The 17,941-nt window shown below is 40.6% G+C and overlaps 1 protein-coding gene across 27 annotated transcripts in view; it reads right to left on the reverse strand.

Moving 5' to 3' along the window:
• Window positions 1-15,778, reverse strand: part of LOC105225247 (sialin) — a 197,945-nt gene extending 182,167 nt beyond the window's left edge. For 12 of the 27 annotated variants that reach the window (XM_049460223.1, XM_049460204.1, XM_049460218.1 and 9 more), the window contains exon 1: window positions 15,238-15,635. Coding sequence is in view for 1 of the 27 variants with exons in the window: in XM_049460242.1 (XP_049316199.1) it covers window position 15,238 (1 nt within the window). In the remaining 26 variants the exon portion in view is untranslated. Of the gene's footprint in view, window positions 1-15,214 lie in introns of all 27 variants that reach the window. The other 15 variants (XM_049460222.1, XM_049460203.1, XM_049460210.1 and 12 more) reach the window with 6 other exon arrangements.
• Window positions 15,779-17,941: the final 2,163 nt, after the last annotated feature.

Raw genomic sequence — 17,941 nt, forward strand, 5'->3', positions numbered from 1 at the left:
TAAAAATAACTGCAATTCCATATTAAAATTTAGTTGAAATCCAAAAAAGGGATTCATTTTTATATATAGAGATTTTTATAATTACTAACACTTCCTTATTCGTTTATAACTATTTATTTTATATTAAATTGTAAAAATAACTGCAATTCCATATTAAAATTTAGTTGAAATCCATTTATTCATACAGGCAAGAAAATGGTTGCAAACACGCAAAAAATTTGTGTTATCATATTTTGTAATGGAATAAAAATAAAACAGAGTGATTATGATTATGATTATCATTCAGAATTTTTATTATCTTGATAAATACCGGTCTTGGATCGGCCAGGGTTATTTTTTTGAAGCGCGGGTGAAGACCGCCAAAGTAGAAATGAGAAATGAGTATTACGCGAAAGTACTTCAGTCACCCCGATGTGATATAAATTTTAAAATATTACCATATATTTTTACTTATTTCTGTTTATTATATATGTATATATCACATATTATACATATACACACATATGTATATGCAAAAAGTGTTCACAACTTAATTATAAGATGAAAAATGTTGGTAAGTAGTTTTTATTATAGTTAATATTGAAAAAAGAGTCACGCGAAAAATCAATCAAAGGAAAATCATTAAACATCCTACGTATTTGGTGTATAAAATGTGGCAAAGCCCGTTTTCCTCATAATTGTAAACAATCGAACCTTTTCAGTGATGAGTGTAGTTTAGGTAAAATAAAACAAAATAAAAGTGAAATGTTAACTTATTTCAATGTTTAGAGCGTATATTTAAATATACCAAGTGGAAAATATATAAAAATTTAGAGAAACATAGAGAAATACCATGTGTTTTTAGTGCAATTTTTTTATTTTAAAAAGGGAATATTTAAAAAAATTTAAGTTATTTTCACACTATTTTTGCATATTCCTCGGGGAATGTTCGTTCCAGTATCCCTTTTTGAAGAGGTTTTGCGCAAAGGGGGAGGGAGCTGGGGGCATGCTACCCCCCTCATTTGAAAGGTAATGAATGATTAATGTTTTGAATAATAGCACCCTTCCCCCTAGGACCACGGGGGGCCTAGGGCAGCCTCCTGAAAATGGTGTAAAATCGTAGTTTTTCCATACAATTTTCACTAATTATTATAAAATTTATGTATTTTTACGCATAGAGTGACTCGTATGTTTATTATTTTTATAATTTCAATGAATTAAAGTAGAAATCCACTTTATTTAAATAATAAAAACACTGAAAATTAAAAATTGTATATGTATCGGTAATAATGCATACAAGTAGTTGAAGTACCAAGATAACCCAAGCAACCATTTATAAAAGACCCCCTAAATAATACACTTTTTATTATTTTGTTATTCCAAATTTCGAATATATTTTCTGCATAATATACTACATTAAAACAAGCGCCGCAGGCGAAAATTTGGAATAAAAAATCGCGCGATTTATTCCAAATTCTGATTTTTTTTTTATTTATAAAAGCTTATACAATGTTAATAACATATGTACAACCTAAAACATGCAGCGGTAGCTTCAAAGGCTATCAGCTGTCCGTTGAATAAATGTGTTGGCTTAAATTCTCCTCACTAGATCACATTCTTTAAGAAAACGATAGATCGTTTTTATATTTTCTTCCGTAGCGTTGGAAAGGAGGGAAATCGGATCTGTGTTGAAGTGGCAATCTCTCTTATCTTTCAGTGTTGGACAAAATTCTAATATATGAAGCACAGTTGTTGAGTTACAAGACGGACAGCAGTTGGTACTGTTTCTTCCGAGGAGGTGAGCATGCGTCAATATAGTATGTCCAATCCGTAGGCGAATGTATGGTGTTATAAAATTAGTTGCAACTGTTGATGGGTATAGCGGTTTGATTCTGGCTGTGTTAACTATTGAATAATGGTGGTTATATGAGACCCAATCAAGTGCAAATTTAGAGAGCCTATTTTGGTGTATGAGTCGGAATATATCAGATTTCATAAAGAAATAGAATGTAATTGTGGGCGTGTTGGATGCATTCTTTGCTAATACATCAGCGGATAACGCAGTGTGGCTTGGAACCCACATTATCTTAATTTTATTTTCATATATAATAAGATATTCTCTAATTGAAATGATGATGTTAGTGTGGTTGTTGCAATTTTGAATGGCTTGGAAACATGATAAGCTGTTGTTGCATATTACATATTTTCCCGGGCCGCAAAAGAGGTTTGGATTTTTTTTGAACCGTCCGTGAATACAAATCTCCAACTGCCATGTTTCAGAGTATTCATAATTTCAAAAAATTCTGATACATAAATCGCATTAAGTGTGGTGGATTTAGGCAAACGAACTATTTTATCAATAAACGTGTTTTTTGGAATCAGCCATTGTGGATGACGACGTTTAGGAAGTTTGGCAGGTTTTAATGGCGAGTTGTTTGTTTTGGCGAAAATGGTGCATTTATATATAGCTGACTCAATTTTTGGAGGTCGGATACGTGATGATGATGAAGAAAAGGCATCTTGAAGCACATGGTTAGAACCAAGGATGGTCTTCGGGTATAATTTGTATGTGGTGTCTTCCATATTAAGTGTGGTGGATTTAGGCAAACGAACTATTTTATCAATAAACGTGTTTTTTGGAATCAGCCATTGTGGATGACGACGTTTAGGAAGTTTGGCAGGTTTTAATGGCAAGCTGTTTGTTTTGGTGAAAATGGTGCATTTATATATAGCTGACTCAATTTTTGGAGGTCGGATACGTGATGATGATGAAAAAAAGGCATCTTGAAGCACATGGTTAGAACCAAGGATGGTCTTCGGGTATAATTTGTATGTGGTGTCTTCCATATTGTCTATCAGAGAGGGAAGACCGGACTCTGCTAATATATTATTGATTGGTGACGTGGGGAATGCTCGAAACGATCTTCTAACAGCGGAGTGATACGGTGCAGCCAACAATTTTAGGTGACTTTTTGAATGATGCCCATATATTTCAAGAGCGTAATTGATGACGAAGAGTATGAGTGCCTTGACAACATTAATTAGCAAAAATGGGCCAAAGAGCGAACGCTTGCATGCTAGGTACTTAACAATATTTGAGTTTTTAGTAATTCTATTTCTAATATATTGACAATGTTGTTTGAATGCATATTTACTATCTAGAATTAATCCAAGAAACTTAAATGTAGGAGAACATGAAATATTTACATTGTTGAATGAAATCGGTGGAAAATGACAATTATGTTTTTTACAAATGTGTAGTCAACTGGATTTTAAGTACGATATTGATGCGCCTGCGGAAAGGGACCATAGGGATAGTTGAGAAAGGATTTCTTCAAAGGTAGAGGATATAGAACTAAGGTCAAAAGATTTTGAAAATAGAAGGAGATCATCAGCATATAATTGATGCTGAATATTAGGGAAGGAAGAAAGGATAGAGCTGATTTCATCAAATACTATGGTGAACAGAATAACTGATAGCGGTGATCCCTGAGTAGTGCCGTTGAGGAGTTGAGTGAGAGAATAGGAGAGAAAGAAATATTGCCAGATAGTCTTCTTATATTTGACCAAATCATTTTAGGGTCAGAAGAGGAATTAATGCTGCTAGTAAATGTCTGGAAAGATTTAACTTTTGCTTGCTTCGCTTTTCTTCTGAAAATAGCATTAGATTTTTAAAAACCAACAAGGTTTGATGACGAACGATTTTGTTTGAAATTATGTCATGTTTGTTGCTTATGCAGTGTAAGAGAAGATAGCTCACTATCCCACCAAGGAGGGTTATGATTACGAGTTTAGGAGAGGTTTGTGATATAGATTGATTGGCAGCAGATCTTATAATCTTCTGAATCCTAGAAGTTTCCTGATTAATAATATCTGTAGAAGGGAGAGTGTCTGAGTAACGTAAACAAAAATCTTGAAATTTGGGCCAATCAGCTGAATCAGTGTTAAAAAATATTCTGGGTTCGAAGAAATTGGAATTATGGGAGGAGATTTTGGCTATGATAGGAAAATGATCGCTACCATGCAAATTATATATACAATGCCAAACAACTTTGGGAGAGAGTGAAGTGGAACAAATTGTAAGATCTATATGGGTAAAGGTGGAATGAGTGGAGAAATGGGTAGGGGAACCATCATTAAGGACAACACAGTCCGAACAGAGGACAGCATCCTCAATAATTCGGCCCCTAGAGTTAGTTGAAGAAGAACCCCAAAGAGGGCACCAGGCATTGAAGTCACCAGCCAGTAAAAAAGGAGTCGAGCCAGAAGGGAAAAGGTTAAAGAAGTCTGCTGAAGTAAAAGTTTGGTGAGGAGGGGAATATGCACAGATGATTATGATTTTTTGGAGGAAATTTCGATGGCAACGGAAGAGATATTCGAAGGAGATATTGGGAGAATATTATGCGGTATACTTCTCTTAATCAGGATTGTAATACCTTGTTTGCTTGATGTGACGGAAGGAAGGTTATAAAAGTGACCAGCATAGGCTTTTGGAGTATGAGCTAATATATTGTTTGCAATATGTGTTTCGTTTAATAATATTACAGAGAGGTTATATTTCTTAATTAAAATTTCAAGTTCAAAGTAGTTATTAATGTATCCGTTAATATAAAAATAAAGAAAATTAAAGTATATATGTAAGTTTTAATTGGAATTTAATATCTAGAATTATGTATCTATGGATACTTGGGTATGTGATTGTAGATGGCAGGAGGGTACAGGTGAAGTTGTGGAACGGGTTATATTGGTAGGAGAAGTAGTTGTGGAAAGGGGTGAGAAGGATGGAGAATGAGAATTGTATAGGGAAGAGACGGAGGGAGAAGGGGTTTCGGGGCAATTATTATGGATTGAGTGTATGTTGGTAGGGGATGAAGCATTATTGTTTGAAGTTGTAGCTTTAATGTTGTCATTAGAATCATTAGTGTTTGAAGTTTTTTCGATGTTGATGTATTTTTTTGAGTAAGTATTGTTGTTGGAAGCTGTTACATTAGCATAAGAGAATGGTGAGGGAGTAGAAGGCATTAGAGATTTGTATAAATTGATGGCTTCACGCATCGAACACTTGTGGATAGTTTTAATTTTAAGTATCTCTTTAGACTGAACAAATTTTGAACAGGCGTTAAAGGAAGAAGGGTGTTCGCCATCGCAGTTAGCACATTTGACTCTAGAGCATTCAGTGGGAGGGCTATGATTTGGGGGTAGGTTGCAGATAGCACAAGATGGGGTCTTATAACATCGCTTAGCAGTATGACCCAGTAACTGACAATTCTTGCTGCGCATGGGATTAGGATAATAGGGACGGATATCGAGGGAACACCAGTCAACTTGAATACGACTAGGTAAAGTATATTTATCAAAAGTTAATAATAAAGCACCAGTAGGTACACGATCACCATTGTTTATCTTGGTAAATTTATGAACATCGGATACTCCTTGATCTTTTAGACCATCAATTATTTCGTCATCAGCAAGCTGACAGATAAATGGAGCGTAAATTGTGTCCTTTACTGAGTTCAGAGAGTTGTGAAGAGATGTCTCAACAGCACCAGCTCCGGGAAGATGTTTGGTTTGTAAAAAATTGTCAGCGATTTTTGGTTCTTGACCAAAAGAAGTAGGCTGCCGTCACAAAGCGATGTGAATTTGTTAATGTCTTTGCTTATGGCCTGAATACCTTTATGTACTGCAAAGCAAGAAGTGGATGCAATAGGTTTTCTGGCGTCCTGTGATTTGGTTACGAGTTACTTGGGATCATCCTTCTTAGAAATAGGTAATTCCGGGAAGAATTCCAGCGTTGAATTTTCAGGCTTTTTTCTCTTGTTTTTAGGACCCGGGGATAATAGTGCAAACCTATTATCCCCCAGCCTGTTGGCCCCAGGGGGCATTGCGAAAAAATTAACAGTTAATTATTTAACAGTTCGTAATTCATTTGTTATTCTAAAATAATAATAATTCAACAATAATTGAAATGGGTAAAATTAAGAATAGCATCCCCGGATTTCCCGGATAAAATGGGTATCACTGGAAAGGTGACGTTCTCCAGATCCCGAAAATATATATATATAGTTGCCGCCGACGGCACGATTACGATTTTTCCGGCGCCGCGATTTGATGGTACTAATGGATAGAGGAGGTCCTCAGGATTAAAAAATGTATTCACATATAACGTCCTCAGACTCATAGTTTCCGAGATATTTAACTTTAAAGTTCCACAATTTTACATGCAATTTAGTCCTATTTTGTTTTTATCTTTATTTATCAATTAACATAAGATACAAAAACCATTTGTAACATTTTCTTTATAAATGTTAAATAGAAAAAATTTTCATAGTTTCTTTAAAACACAATATGTGGCAACACTGGTACTTGTAATGACATGTGAAGAAAAACAAAACAAAACAAAATAGGACTAAATTGCATGTAAAATTGTGGAACTTTAAAGTTAAATATCTCGGAAACTATGAGTCTGAGGACGTTATATGTGAATACATTTTTTAATCCTGAGGACCTCCTCTATCCATTAGTACCATCAAATCGCGGCGCCGGAAAAATCGTAATATTGCCCCGCCGACTTATAGTTTTAAAGATATTTGCATTTAAAGCTGAAAAATTGACAACTTTTACATTGATAATTTGTATATTGTGAATAACTTTTTCACTTATGTTATGCACTTTTCACTCACTAACACTTCACTATAACGTTTCTGTATATTAATTTTATATATATATATATTTTCGTGATCTGGAGAAAGTCACCTTTCCAGCGATACACATTTTATTCCCGAAATCCGGGGATGCTATTCTAAATCCCAGCCATTGAAATATATATTAAAAGTAATTTTTGCACTATAGTATATAAAATAAATGTGTGCAAATGAATAAGTGATGTGTTAGTGTATATAAAATTGAAAAATATAAGTGCGAAATTAATTTTATATATCGAAAATATCTAAATAAAATATTGAAAATTTTAAACGGGGAAACATTAGTATACCATCCCACGATTTCAGGGTTAAAAGTGGTATGGTTGGATAGAGCTAATGCTCCAGATTAAGAAAATATATAATTGTTGCCGCCGCAAACTTATAGTTTTCGAGATATTTGCATTTAAAGTTGAAAATTTTGCAAATTTTATCTTGCAATTTCTCGCTTTCTAGTAATTATTTATTTCATATTATGCACTTTTTATGCACTTATACTTCATTACATTGTTCCTACATATTTATTTTTTTGTAATTATTTAGTTATTTGCTTAAAATAAGCATTTTATATTTTACACAATTTTCATTCCATGCACAATAACAATACTTTTGTAAATACTACCATGTTTACAGATATTAAGTGTTGCCATAATTACACATTTATCAAACGAATAAGAATGGATATAAAAACTCAAACGCAGAAAACAAATACGATCTGAAATAAATTTTCCATTGTAATAAAAAAAGTTTTAAGGTTTATAAGTATGTTTAATCTAATAATTTAATAAAAGGATCATAATGATTATTTGCAATACAACAAAGGTAAAACAGGGTAAACATTAGTCCATTCGCGTCCCACTTCTTTCTGCATTGGCGGCTGTTGTTGTTGTTGTTAGCGGTTAGCTAATCCCCGTTAGGATGGTAAGGGTTGTTTGTGTTGTCGTCGAGGTCATCTAATGGTAGGCCCAAGAAACGTGCTGTTTCGACGGGGTCGGACCAAAGGGAGGAAGGTGTTAGATGGGTAGGGTTGGTGGGGCATGCAAAGCGGTGGCCAGTGTCATGCGGGGACTCGTTGCATGCAGGACATACATTAGGTATGTCGGGGTCGATTCTGGATAAGTAGGAGTTTAACCTGCTACAGTATCCAGAACGAAGTTGCGTTAGGGTCACTCGCGTTTCTCGCGGCAACTGGAGCTCTTCGTCTGCAATAGGTGGTGGTTTGTCTCCAAAAACGCCATTCACGGGAAGGGAGTCGGTGAAGGTGTTGATGGCTCCACTGTGAATGGCGGTCAGTGCCTGTCGAAAGTTTGTTGCGTCCGAAGTCTGGTCGGCGTATTGTTTGATGTCGTCGACATAGTCGAGGAATGCCCTCTTGATGCTCCTGGGAGGCGGTTCCGCTTCAAGCAGATGGCTGCAGGGGTGATTCCTACGGAAACAATCCAGCAGGAACTGCCTGGAGAGGAGTAGATTATGCTCCTTTACGGGTAGCATGCGCGTCTCACTGTGTAGGTGTTCAATGGGAGACATCAAGAGGCATCCCGTCGTGGTCCGGAGTGCTGTATTCTGACAGGTCTGAAGTTTCCTCATCTGCGTACCACTGCATCCAGGCGACCATATTGGTGCTGCATAGTTGAGGACCGGCCGGCCGATTGCCTTGTATGTTGCCAGCTAGCGACTTGAGGATTTTGTTGCGGCTCTGTACCTTGGCGATAATCGCGGTCGTATGGGGAGAGAAGGAGCATAGACTATCGAGGGTTACGCCTAAAATCTTAGGGTTATTGACAGTCGGAATTTTGACGCCATCGACTGCAATATTAAGTTCAAGTCTATACTCCTTCGTCCAGTTTGTGAATATCGTCGCTGTGAATTTGGTGGGTGAAAGTTGGACGTTTCGTGCAGTGAGGAAACGAGAAAGGTCGGAGAGGTAGCCGTTTACTTTCGAACATATGCCATCGATTTCATTGCCCGACGTCAATATCGTGCAGTCATCTTATGGAAACTCCCTCTGGTGGTTGGGGAAGTTTCGAGATATAGAAATTAAACAGTAACGGGGAGAGGACACCACCCTGCGGAACCCCCTGTTTAATTCTTCTTAGTTTGGATGGTTTACCTCGAAATAGTACGGATGGTCCACCTCTTCAGCCCTGGAGGGAGAGTGGTCTTTTCGATGTCCTGCAGTAGCGTTGTTAGATTGACCGTGTCAAAAGCTTTTGACAGGTCCAACGCTACGAGGATCGTTTTTTCGCAGGGTGGTTTCTGGTTGAGGCCACGAACTATCTGGGCGTTTATGAGGCTAAGTGCTGTGGTAATGCTGTGCACTTTGCGGAATCCATGCTGGTGGCTGGCTAGGCTCAGGTGGTGAGTGAAGGTCGGGAGTAACAAGGCCTCAAGTGTCTTCACTATTGGAGAGAGGAGAGTTATCGGACGATAAGATTCCCCTTTGTTGGCGGGTTTCCCAGATTTCAGTAGTGGGACCACTCTTCCGACTTTCCACACATCGGGGATTTGAAGAGTGGTGAGCGACAGATTGAGAACCTTGGTGAGATATTTTACTCCCGTCGAGCCTAGATGCTTTAACATTAGCATGTTGATTCCATCAGGGCCGATGGATCTGGATGATTTTGCCTTGTTGATGACACCCTGAACCTCCTCATCGGTGAAAGTAGGTGGCGCGCAGTTGTTTGGCATTTTACGCAGCCGTCGGTTAACACATCTCTTAGCCTTGTCAACCGAAGGGTGCAGTGTAAACTGCCGGCTAAAATAGCTCGCGCACTTCTTCGGGTCCGAAGAGGCATGACCATTGAATTGAACTTCAACTCGGTCGTCGTGTCTCTTCGGATTAGACAAAGCTTTAACAGTAGCCCAAAGCTTACTCCCACCGGTGGAGAGGTTGCCGGACTTCAGGTGCTCTATCCATTTCGTCCGCTTATGTTGATTTACCATACGCCGAATCTCCAAATTGAGATCCCTTATTCGGGGATCACCGGGATCGGCATGGCGTAAGGTGTCGCGCTCGTTAGCTAGAACGGCTGCTTCGGCTGGGAAATTGGGGCGGATTTCCGCTATTCTTCCAGCCGGGATGAAGCGAGCGGTAGCTGCTGCGATCACCTTGCGGAATTGACGCTCGCCAACGCATACGTACGTAGGAATGGGTAGAGCGTTGAAGGTGCTCTCGGTAAATTCTGTGAAGCCGACCCAGCTAGCCTTTTTAAAGTTAATGAAGGTACGGTTGTCCACAGAAACGAAATCAGGAGGCTTCTCGATCGAGATAATTATGGGCAGATGGTCTGATGCGAGAGTTAGCATAGGTCGCCAGGTTATGCCATTTATCAGACCACCACTAGCAATGGTAATATCGGGCGAGCTGATACAGGTGCCCATAACTCTGGTGGGGGCTTCGTCATTCATTGTGCAGAATGTCGAGTCGTCAATCTGTTCCGCCAGCTCCATCCCCCTACGATCATTTGACAGGCAGGAGAGCCAAAAATCGTGGTGCGCGTTAAAGTCGCCTAGTACCATACGGTTTTCACCACGAAGTAGCGCACCTATGTTCGGGTGATATCCTGTAGGGCAACATGTAACTGGGGGGGTGTTTATATTAAATATTTCGAGCTCGACATCGCCTGACCGGATAGCTTTGCCCTGACATTCTAGGGTAGTATCCCTGGGGTCGATGTCTGAGTGGGAGCTATGTTGCCTGGTTGAGCTCCTGACCGTAGAGGTCCTCGGTTGGCCACTCTGATTGAGTGGCGGCGCGGCGCGCGAACTATGTGCAGATTGCACAGCCGTAGAGGCTTGTATCGCAGTGTTGCGCAGGCAACATGGGGCCACGTAACGCGTGGTCCACTCCCTGTGGGTCTTAAGGCCTGAACAGGTCTTAAGATGGCTCCATCCATTGCATGTGTTACACCTGACCGAGGTGGAGTTTGGATGGAGCCTTTTTGCGCAGACGCAGCAGAAAAAATCATCCGGGCCCGGGTTGGACTCAATGCCAGCACGAGTCCGGAGGATGCGGAGCAACCCTGCTGCAAGGCGTTGCTCCAATGACGACACACACAAATTAGTGCTTACCGATCCAAACGGGGTCAGATCGCCGAAAGAACAGCCCTTGGTCGGATGAAATCCGAGTCAATTCCGGTGCGTAGAACCGGCTGTCGTGGGAACTGTGCATTGGCCCTGGCCGATCCATCACCGGGGTGCGTCATGTTTTTTTTGAGTAAAAATCCTTTTTGCCTGGCGGCCTTCGGCCGCGCTTCAAAAAAAATAACCCTGGCCGATCCAACACTGGGATGTGTCGGATTTTTTTTTTTTGAGTATGGAGTCATGTGTAGGGAGGATGGAGTCATGTGTAGAAGTTCACGCAAGTGAGGAAAGTTCTCTGATTGCCATTCACTTGGGAGTGGCCAGAAACGATTCTTTTACATGTGACTCAAGCAGCTCACGACTTCCGGTCTTTGACCAAGTATCCTCTGGGTAGCCTAAGAACATCCGTTTGAAGGCGAGCTAACGTGAGAAGGCGAAGCATCCCCTGCATAGGGTTGTGCGCTGGGTTTGGGACCCGCCACGTAAAAAAAAACACCCCCAGTGAATAGTCATAACCAGCCTCGGATGAGATACCCCCCTTTTGATGACGACCATGGCAAACGAAATAAGGACTACGAATTGAGGGCATGCACCTGGAATGTCCGGTCCCTTAATTGGGAAGGTGCCGCTGCCCAGCTGGTTGATGTCCTCGTGAAAACAAAAGCTGACATCACCGCCGTCCAAGAAATGCGATGGACGGGACAAGGACAGAGACGAGTAGGTCCTTGTGACATTTACTACAGTGGCCATATAAAGGAGCGCAGGTTTGGTGTGGGATTCGTGGTGGGAGAGAGACTCCGTCGCCGAGTACTATCATTCACTGCGGTGAATGAACGTCTAGCCACAATCCGCATCAAAGCGAGGTTCTTCAACATATCGCTGATTTGCGCCCACGCCCCGACGGAAGAGAAGGACGATGTGACCAAAGATGCCTTTTATGAGTGCTTGGAGCGCACTTATGTGAGATGCCCCCGTCACGATGTAAAAATCGTGCTTGGCGACTTCAACGCCAGGGTGGGCAAAGAAGGTATCTTTGGTACTACGGTCGGTAAATTCAGCCTCCACGACGAAACTTCCTCAAATGGGTTGAGGCTGATCGACTTCGCCGGGGCCCGAAATATGGTTATCTGTAGTACTAGATTCCAGCATAAGAAGATACATCAAGCTACCTGGCTGTCTCCGGATCGAAAAACTACCAACCAGATCGATCATGTTGTGATAGACGGAAGACACGTCTCCAGTGTTTTAGATGTGCGTGCGCTCCGAGGTCCTAACATCGACTCGGACCACTATCTTGTTGCAGCTAAGATTCGCACCCGCCTCAGTGCAGCAAAAAACGCACGCCAACAAACACAAGGAAGGTTCGACGTCGAGAAGCTGCAATCACAACATACAGCCGAACGATTCGCTACTCGGCTTGCACTCCTGCTCTCTGAGAGCACTCGCCAACAACTCGGTATAAGGGAACTGTGGGACGGCATTTCAAACTCTTTACGTACAGCTGCAACCGAAACCATTGGTTTTCGGAAAGTGCAAAAGAACAGCTGGTACGACGAGGAGTGCCGTGTCGCAGCGGAGAGAAAACAGGCTGCCTACCTCGCAACGTTACGATCGACCACAACACGTGCGGGATGGGATAGATACCGAGAGTTGAAGAGGGAAGCGAGACGCATTTGCAGACAGAAGAAGAAAGAGGCCGAAATGCGTGAGTACGAACAGCTAGATAAGCTGGCCGACAGGGGTAATGCTCGAAAATTCCACGAAAAGATGCGGCGACTTACAGAAGGTTTCAAGACCGGAGCATACTCCTGTAGAACCCCCCAAGGTGATCTAGTTACCGATGCCCAGAGCATACTTAAATTATGGAGGGAACACTTCTCCAACCTGCTGAATGGCAGTGATAGCACAACACCGGGAGAAGGCGAACCCGATTCCCCAATCGATGACGATGGAGCAGACGTTCCATTGCCCGATCATGAAGAAGTTCGAATAGCAATTGCCCGCCTGAAAAACAACAAAGCGGCAGGGGCCGATGGATTGCCGGCCGAGCTATTCAAACACGGCGGCGAAGAACTGATAAGGAGCATGCATAAACTTCTTTGTAAAATATGGTCGGACGAAAGCATGCCCAACGATTGGAATCTAAGTGTGCTCTGCCCAATCCATAAAAAAGGAGACCCCACAATCTGCGCCAACTACCGTGGGATAAGCCTCCTCAACATCGCATATAAGGTTCTGTCGAGCGTATTGTGTGAAAGATTAAAGCCCACCGTCAACAAACTGATTGGACCTTATCAGTGTGGCTTCAGACCTGGTAAATCAACAACCGACCAGATATTCACCATGCGCCAAATCTTGGAAAAGACCCGTGAAAGGAGAATCGACACTCACCACCTATTCGTCGATTTCAAAGCTGCTTTCGACAGCACGAAAAGGAGCTGCCTTTATGCCGCGATGTCTGAATTTGGTATCCCCGCAAAACTAATACGGCTGTGTAAACTGACGTTGAGCAACACGAAAAGCTCCGTCAGGATCGGGAAGGACCTCTCCGAGCCGTTCGATACCAAACGAGGTTTCAGACAAGGTGATTCCCTATCGTGCGACTTTTTCAACCTGCTTCTGGAGAAAATAGTTCGAGCTGCAGAACTCAACAGAGAAGGTACCATCTTCTATAAGAGTGTACAACTGCTGGCGTATGCCGATGATATTGATATCATAGGCCTCAACACCCGCGCCGTTAGTTCTGCTTTCTCCAGACTGGACAAGGAAGCAAAAGAAATGGGTCTGGCAGTGAACGAGGGCAAGACGAAATATCTCGTGTCATCAAACAAACAGTCGTCGCACTCGCGACTTGGCACTCACGTCACTGTTGACAGTCATAACTTTGAAGTTGTAGATAATTTCGTCTATCTTGGAACCAGCGTAAACACCACCAACAACGTCAGCCTAGAAATCCAACGCAGGATAACTCTTGCCAACAGGTGCTACTTCGGACTAAGTAGGCAATTGAGAAGCAAAGTCCTCTCTCGACAAACAAAAACCAAACTCTATAAGTCACTCATAATTCCCGTCCTGCTATATGGTGCAGAGGCCTGGACGATGTCAACAACAGATGAGTCGACGTTGCGAGTTTTCGAGAGAAAAGTTCTGCGAAAGATTTATGGTCCTTTGCGCGTTGGCCACGGCGAATACCGCAGTCGATGGCACGATGAGCTGTGCGAGGTATACGACGACATTGACATAGTTCAGCGAATTAAAAGACAGCGGCTACGCTGGCTAGGTCATGTTGTCCGGATGGATGAAAACACTCCAGCTCTGAAAGTATTCGACGCAGTACCCGCCGCGGGAAGCAGAGGAAGAGGAAGACCTCCACTCCGGTGGAACGACCAAGTGGAGAAGGACCTGGCCTCGCTTGGAATATCCAATTGGCGCCACGTAGCGAAAAGAAGAAACGACTGGCGCGCTGTTGTTGACTCGGCTATAATCGCATAAGCGGTGTCTACGCCAATTAAGAAGAAGAAGAAAACTCCTTTTTGCGTTGGCGGCCTTCGGCCGCGCTTCAAAAAAAATAACCCTGGACGATCCAACACCGGGGTGTGTAAGGTAGTTTTTTGAGTAAAACTCCTTTTTGGCGTTGGCGGCCTGCCCGATCAAAAATCATGATGTATGAAGAAAAGGGGCAATGATTTATATATTTGGATTATAATCTTATTTTTTATTCATTTTGATTCATTTTTATTCGTTTTATAAATGTGTATTTATGGCAACACTTATTATCTGTCAACACGGAACACTTTTGTTATTGTGCATGGAATGAAATTTTTGTAAAATATAAAATGCTTATTTTAAGCAAATAACTAAATAATTACTAAAAAAAATAAATATGTAGAAACAATGTAATGAAGTATAAGTGCATAAAAGTGGATAATATGAAATAAATAACTACTAGAAATCGAGAAATTGCATGATAAAATTTGCAAAATTTTCAACTTTAAATGCAAATATCTCGAAAACTATAAGTTTGCGGCGGCAACATTTATACATTTTCTTAATCTGGAGCATTAGCTCTATCCAACCATACCACTTTTAACCCTGAAATCGTGGGACGGTATACTAAAGCCGACCCTTTTAAACTTTAAGCGCGAATAACTCGGAAACTATAAGCTTCCTGCGGCTATAACCATATATATCCTTGATCAGGATAATCTGCTCTATCCGACCATATCCTTTTTATCCTTGATATACTGGGACGGTATACTAAATCCTTCCCGTTAGTGGATATAAAAGTTAAAAATTTAAGTGTAAAATTCATTTTATATCGGAAAAACACGCTTTTCAAATAGTTGAATTTTTGAAATTTAAATGCAAATATCTTATATATATATTTTCTTAATCTGCAGAAGGTTATTTTTTTGGTTTTTACAAGGTAATGTTTATATGGTAAATATACTTACATTCCTTAAGCTTAATTACTCACTTAAATATCAAGTAATGTTTTTTGTTGTCTTTTTGTGAAGTTTATAACTTTTCTTTAGTAGTCGTGCTATCCAGAGGTATTCTGCCATTCGCAAGCTTTGAATTGTCATAGAAAATTATTATAATTTTCCGTAATTGGAACGCAGAATATTGTGAAGATCATAATACATACTAATTCATGCATTCTGCAATTATTACAAATAAACTCCATTAATACACACTGATTTCTCATAAGTAAATGCATGCACCACGTATGGTTTCACTCGAACATTAGTTATTCTTTTCCAACCTAATATGTCAGATTTAACTCAACTCCATACTATATATTCGATTTCAAACATTCACTAAATTCAGTAAAATTTCCTAAATGCTCCTCTTCATAACCTATTTTCATGTCATATTTACCATGTTGTCTCAAACACTACCGTAGGAAACAAAATTGTCATGAGTAAATAAACAATATAATACAAAGCATACACTTCACGAGCAAAGATTTATAGCGCATTCAATAAGCAGTCTCTAGGCATTAGTTGACCTATTTTGAATGAAAGCCTCAATTTGTGACAACACACTCTCTAGTCTTTACTCACAAAATATTGTCTCAAATTTGTCACCTGATGGAAAGCTGGACACAAAACTAATAAAATTTGTTGTCATTTTGAATATACGGACACTTCATAAGTATTGTTACAAAAAGTAGTATTAAGTTGTATTTGTATTACTATATGCATCCCTGATTATGAACAATAGCTGTAGGTATATGGAATAGCATTTGTCTTGTTGTAGACATCTGGCGCCACACTGTCTGCTCGTCTAGTTAAACAATTGCTGAGTCTGGCGCCGCGACTGTCTGCTTGCGTCTGGCGCCGTATAGCCGTATGTTCTGGTAATTTCCAGACGCGATATTCTAGAAGGACACGTCGGCATCAGCGAGAAGTGCGTGGCTATAGCCGTATGTTCTGGTAATTTCCAGACGCGATATTCTAGAAGGACACGTCGGCATCAGCGAGAAGTGCGTGGCTATATAAGCCGTGGCAGCGCCAACGTAATCAATCAGTGCTAAGAGTAAACTGCTATAGTGTAGACGAGTTGTGAAATAAAGAGTTGTTGAATTAAATTAAACAGTGTTGATTTTATTTGTCAATCCAGAGATACGAACCTAACAAAGTAAACTAGCAAGAGTAAATTCGTAACAATTGGTGTCAGAAGTGGGATTGTCAAATAATCCAAATTCAAGATGGTTAAATTCGGAGAATTGAGAATTCAGCAATTGAAAAAGGAACTGGAGGAGCGTAAATTGCCGATAAGCGGGCAAAAGGCGGATCTGCAGGCACGATTACGTGAAGCAATGGAAGCAGATGGAATTAATGTGGACGAGTTCGAATTTGATGGGCCAGAAACTTCTACAAAGGTAGAAGAAAAAGTAGAAGAACAACGAACATCATCAAGTGGAGACATGAACATGCTGTTAGTGGCTTTTAAGCAAATAATAGCTGAAAATATATCACAAATAACAGAAAATGCAGTGCAAACAGAAAATCGTCTGGCACAGCAAATAGCCGAAAATGCAAAAAATGCAGTGCAGGCAGAAAATCGTCTGGCACAGCAAATAACGCAAATAGCTGAAAATACATCACAGTTAGAGTCTCGCCTTACACAACAAATAACTGAAAATAATACGCAGTTAGAAAAGCGTTTGGTACAACAGATTACAGAAAATAATACACAAGTGCAAGAGAAATTTTCAAAATTTGAAGATGAATTAAGCACAATAAAAAATGACGAAGAAAATTTAAGATCAGAATTTCTTCAACTGAATAATCGTCTGCGAGAACTGCAGCTACATGGCCCTGCACCATCAACAAATAATCAAAGATTGAAGGCACCCACATTCGATGGAAGTATTCCATTTCAAATTTTCAAACTTCAGTTTGAAAAGACAGCAATGGCCAATAATTGGAATGCAGCGGACAAGGTGGCGTCCTTGTTTGTATCATTGAAAGGACCTGCGGCAGAAATCCTTCAGACTATTCCAGACTGTGAACGGGACAACTATGAGGCATTGATGAGTGCGATAGAAAGACGATATGGTAGTGAGCACCGGAAACAAATATACCAGATCGAACTGCAAAATAGGGGTCAGAAGATGAACGAGTCATTACAAGAGTTCGCAACTGAAATCGAACGACTGGCTCATTTGGCAAATGCAGATGCACCTGTGGATTACATTGAGAGGGTAAAAATTCAATGTTTCATAAATGGAATTCGTGATGTGGACACCAAACGCGCCACATATGCAATGCCAAAAAGAACGTTTGCTGAAACGGTTTCGCACGCCCTCACACAGGAAACAGCTTCCCTACTAAGTAAACCAGCACCCAAAGTACAAAGGGTTGAAATGGAACAACCGGCGCTGATGGAGGAAATATTGAAGACTCTGAAGACAATTGCTGCACCGCGAGTAAATACAACAGGCAGATGTTTCAACTGTGGAAAAGCGGGTCACTTTGCCCGAAATTGCAATATAAAAGTAAACCCATCAAAACGGAAACAACCAACAGATAACGAGGACGGAGCATCCACATCTCACAAGTCGTTAAACTAAAACGGAACAGTTCAAAGGGGCGTGAGCTGGTTCCCACAACTATTTGCCCCACCATCTCGATATCACAAATAGGTCGCCATGACAACAATCTTACTATCAA

This window comes from Bactrocera dorsalis, chromosome 6 (assembly GCF_023373825.1).
Source record: "Bactrocera dorsalis isolate Fly_Bdor chromosome 6, ASM2337382v1, whole genome shotgun sequence".
In the NCBI taxonomy this organism is placed as follows: Eukaryota; Metazoa; Arthropoda; class Insecta; order Diptera; family Tephritidae; genus Bactrocera; species Bactrocera dorsalis.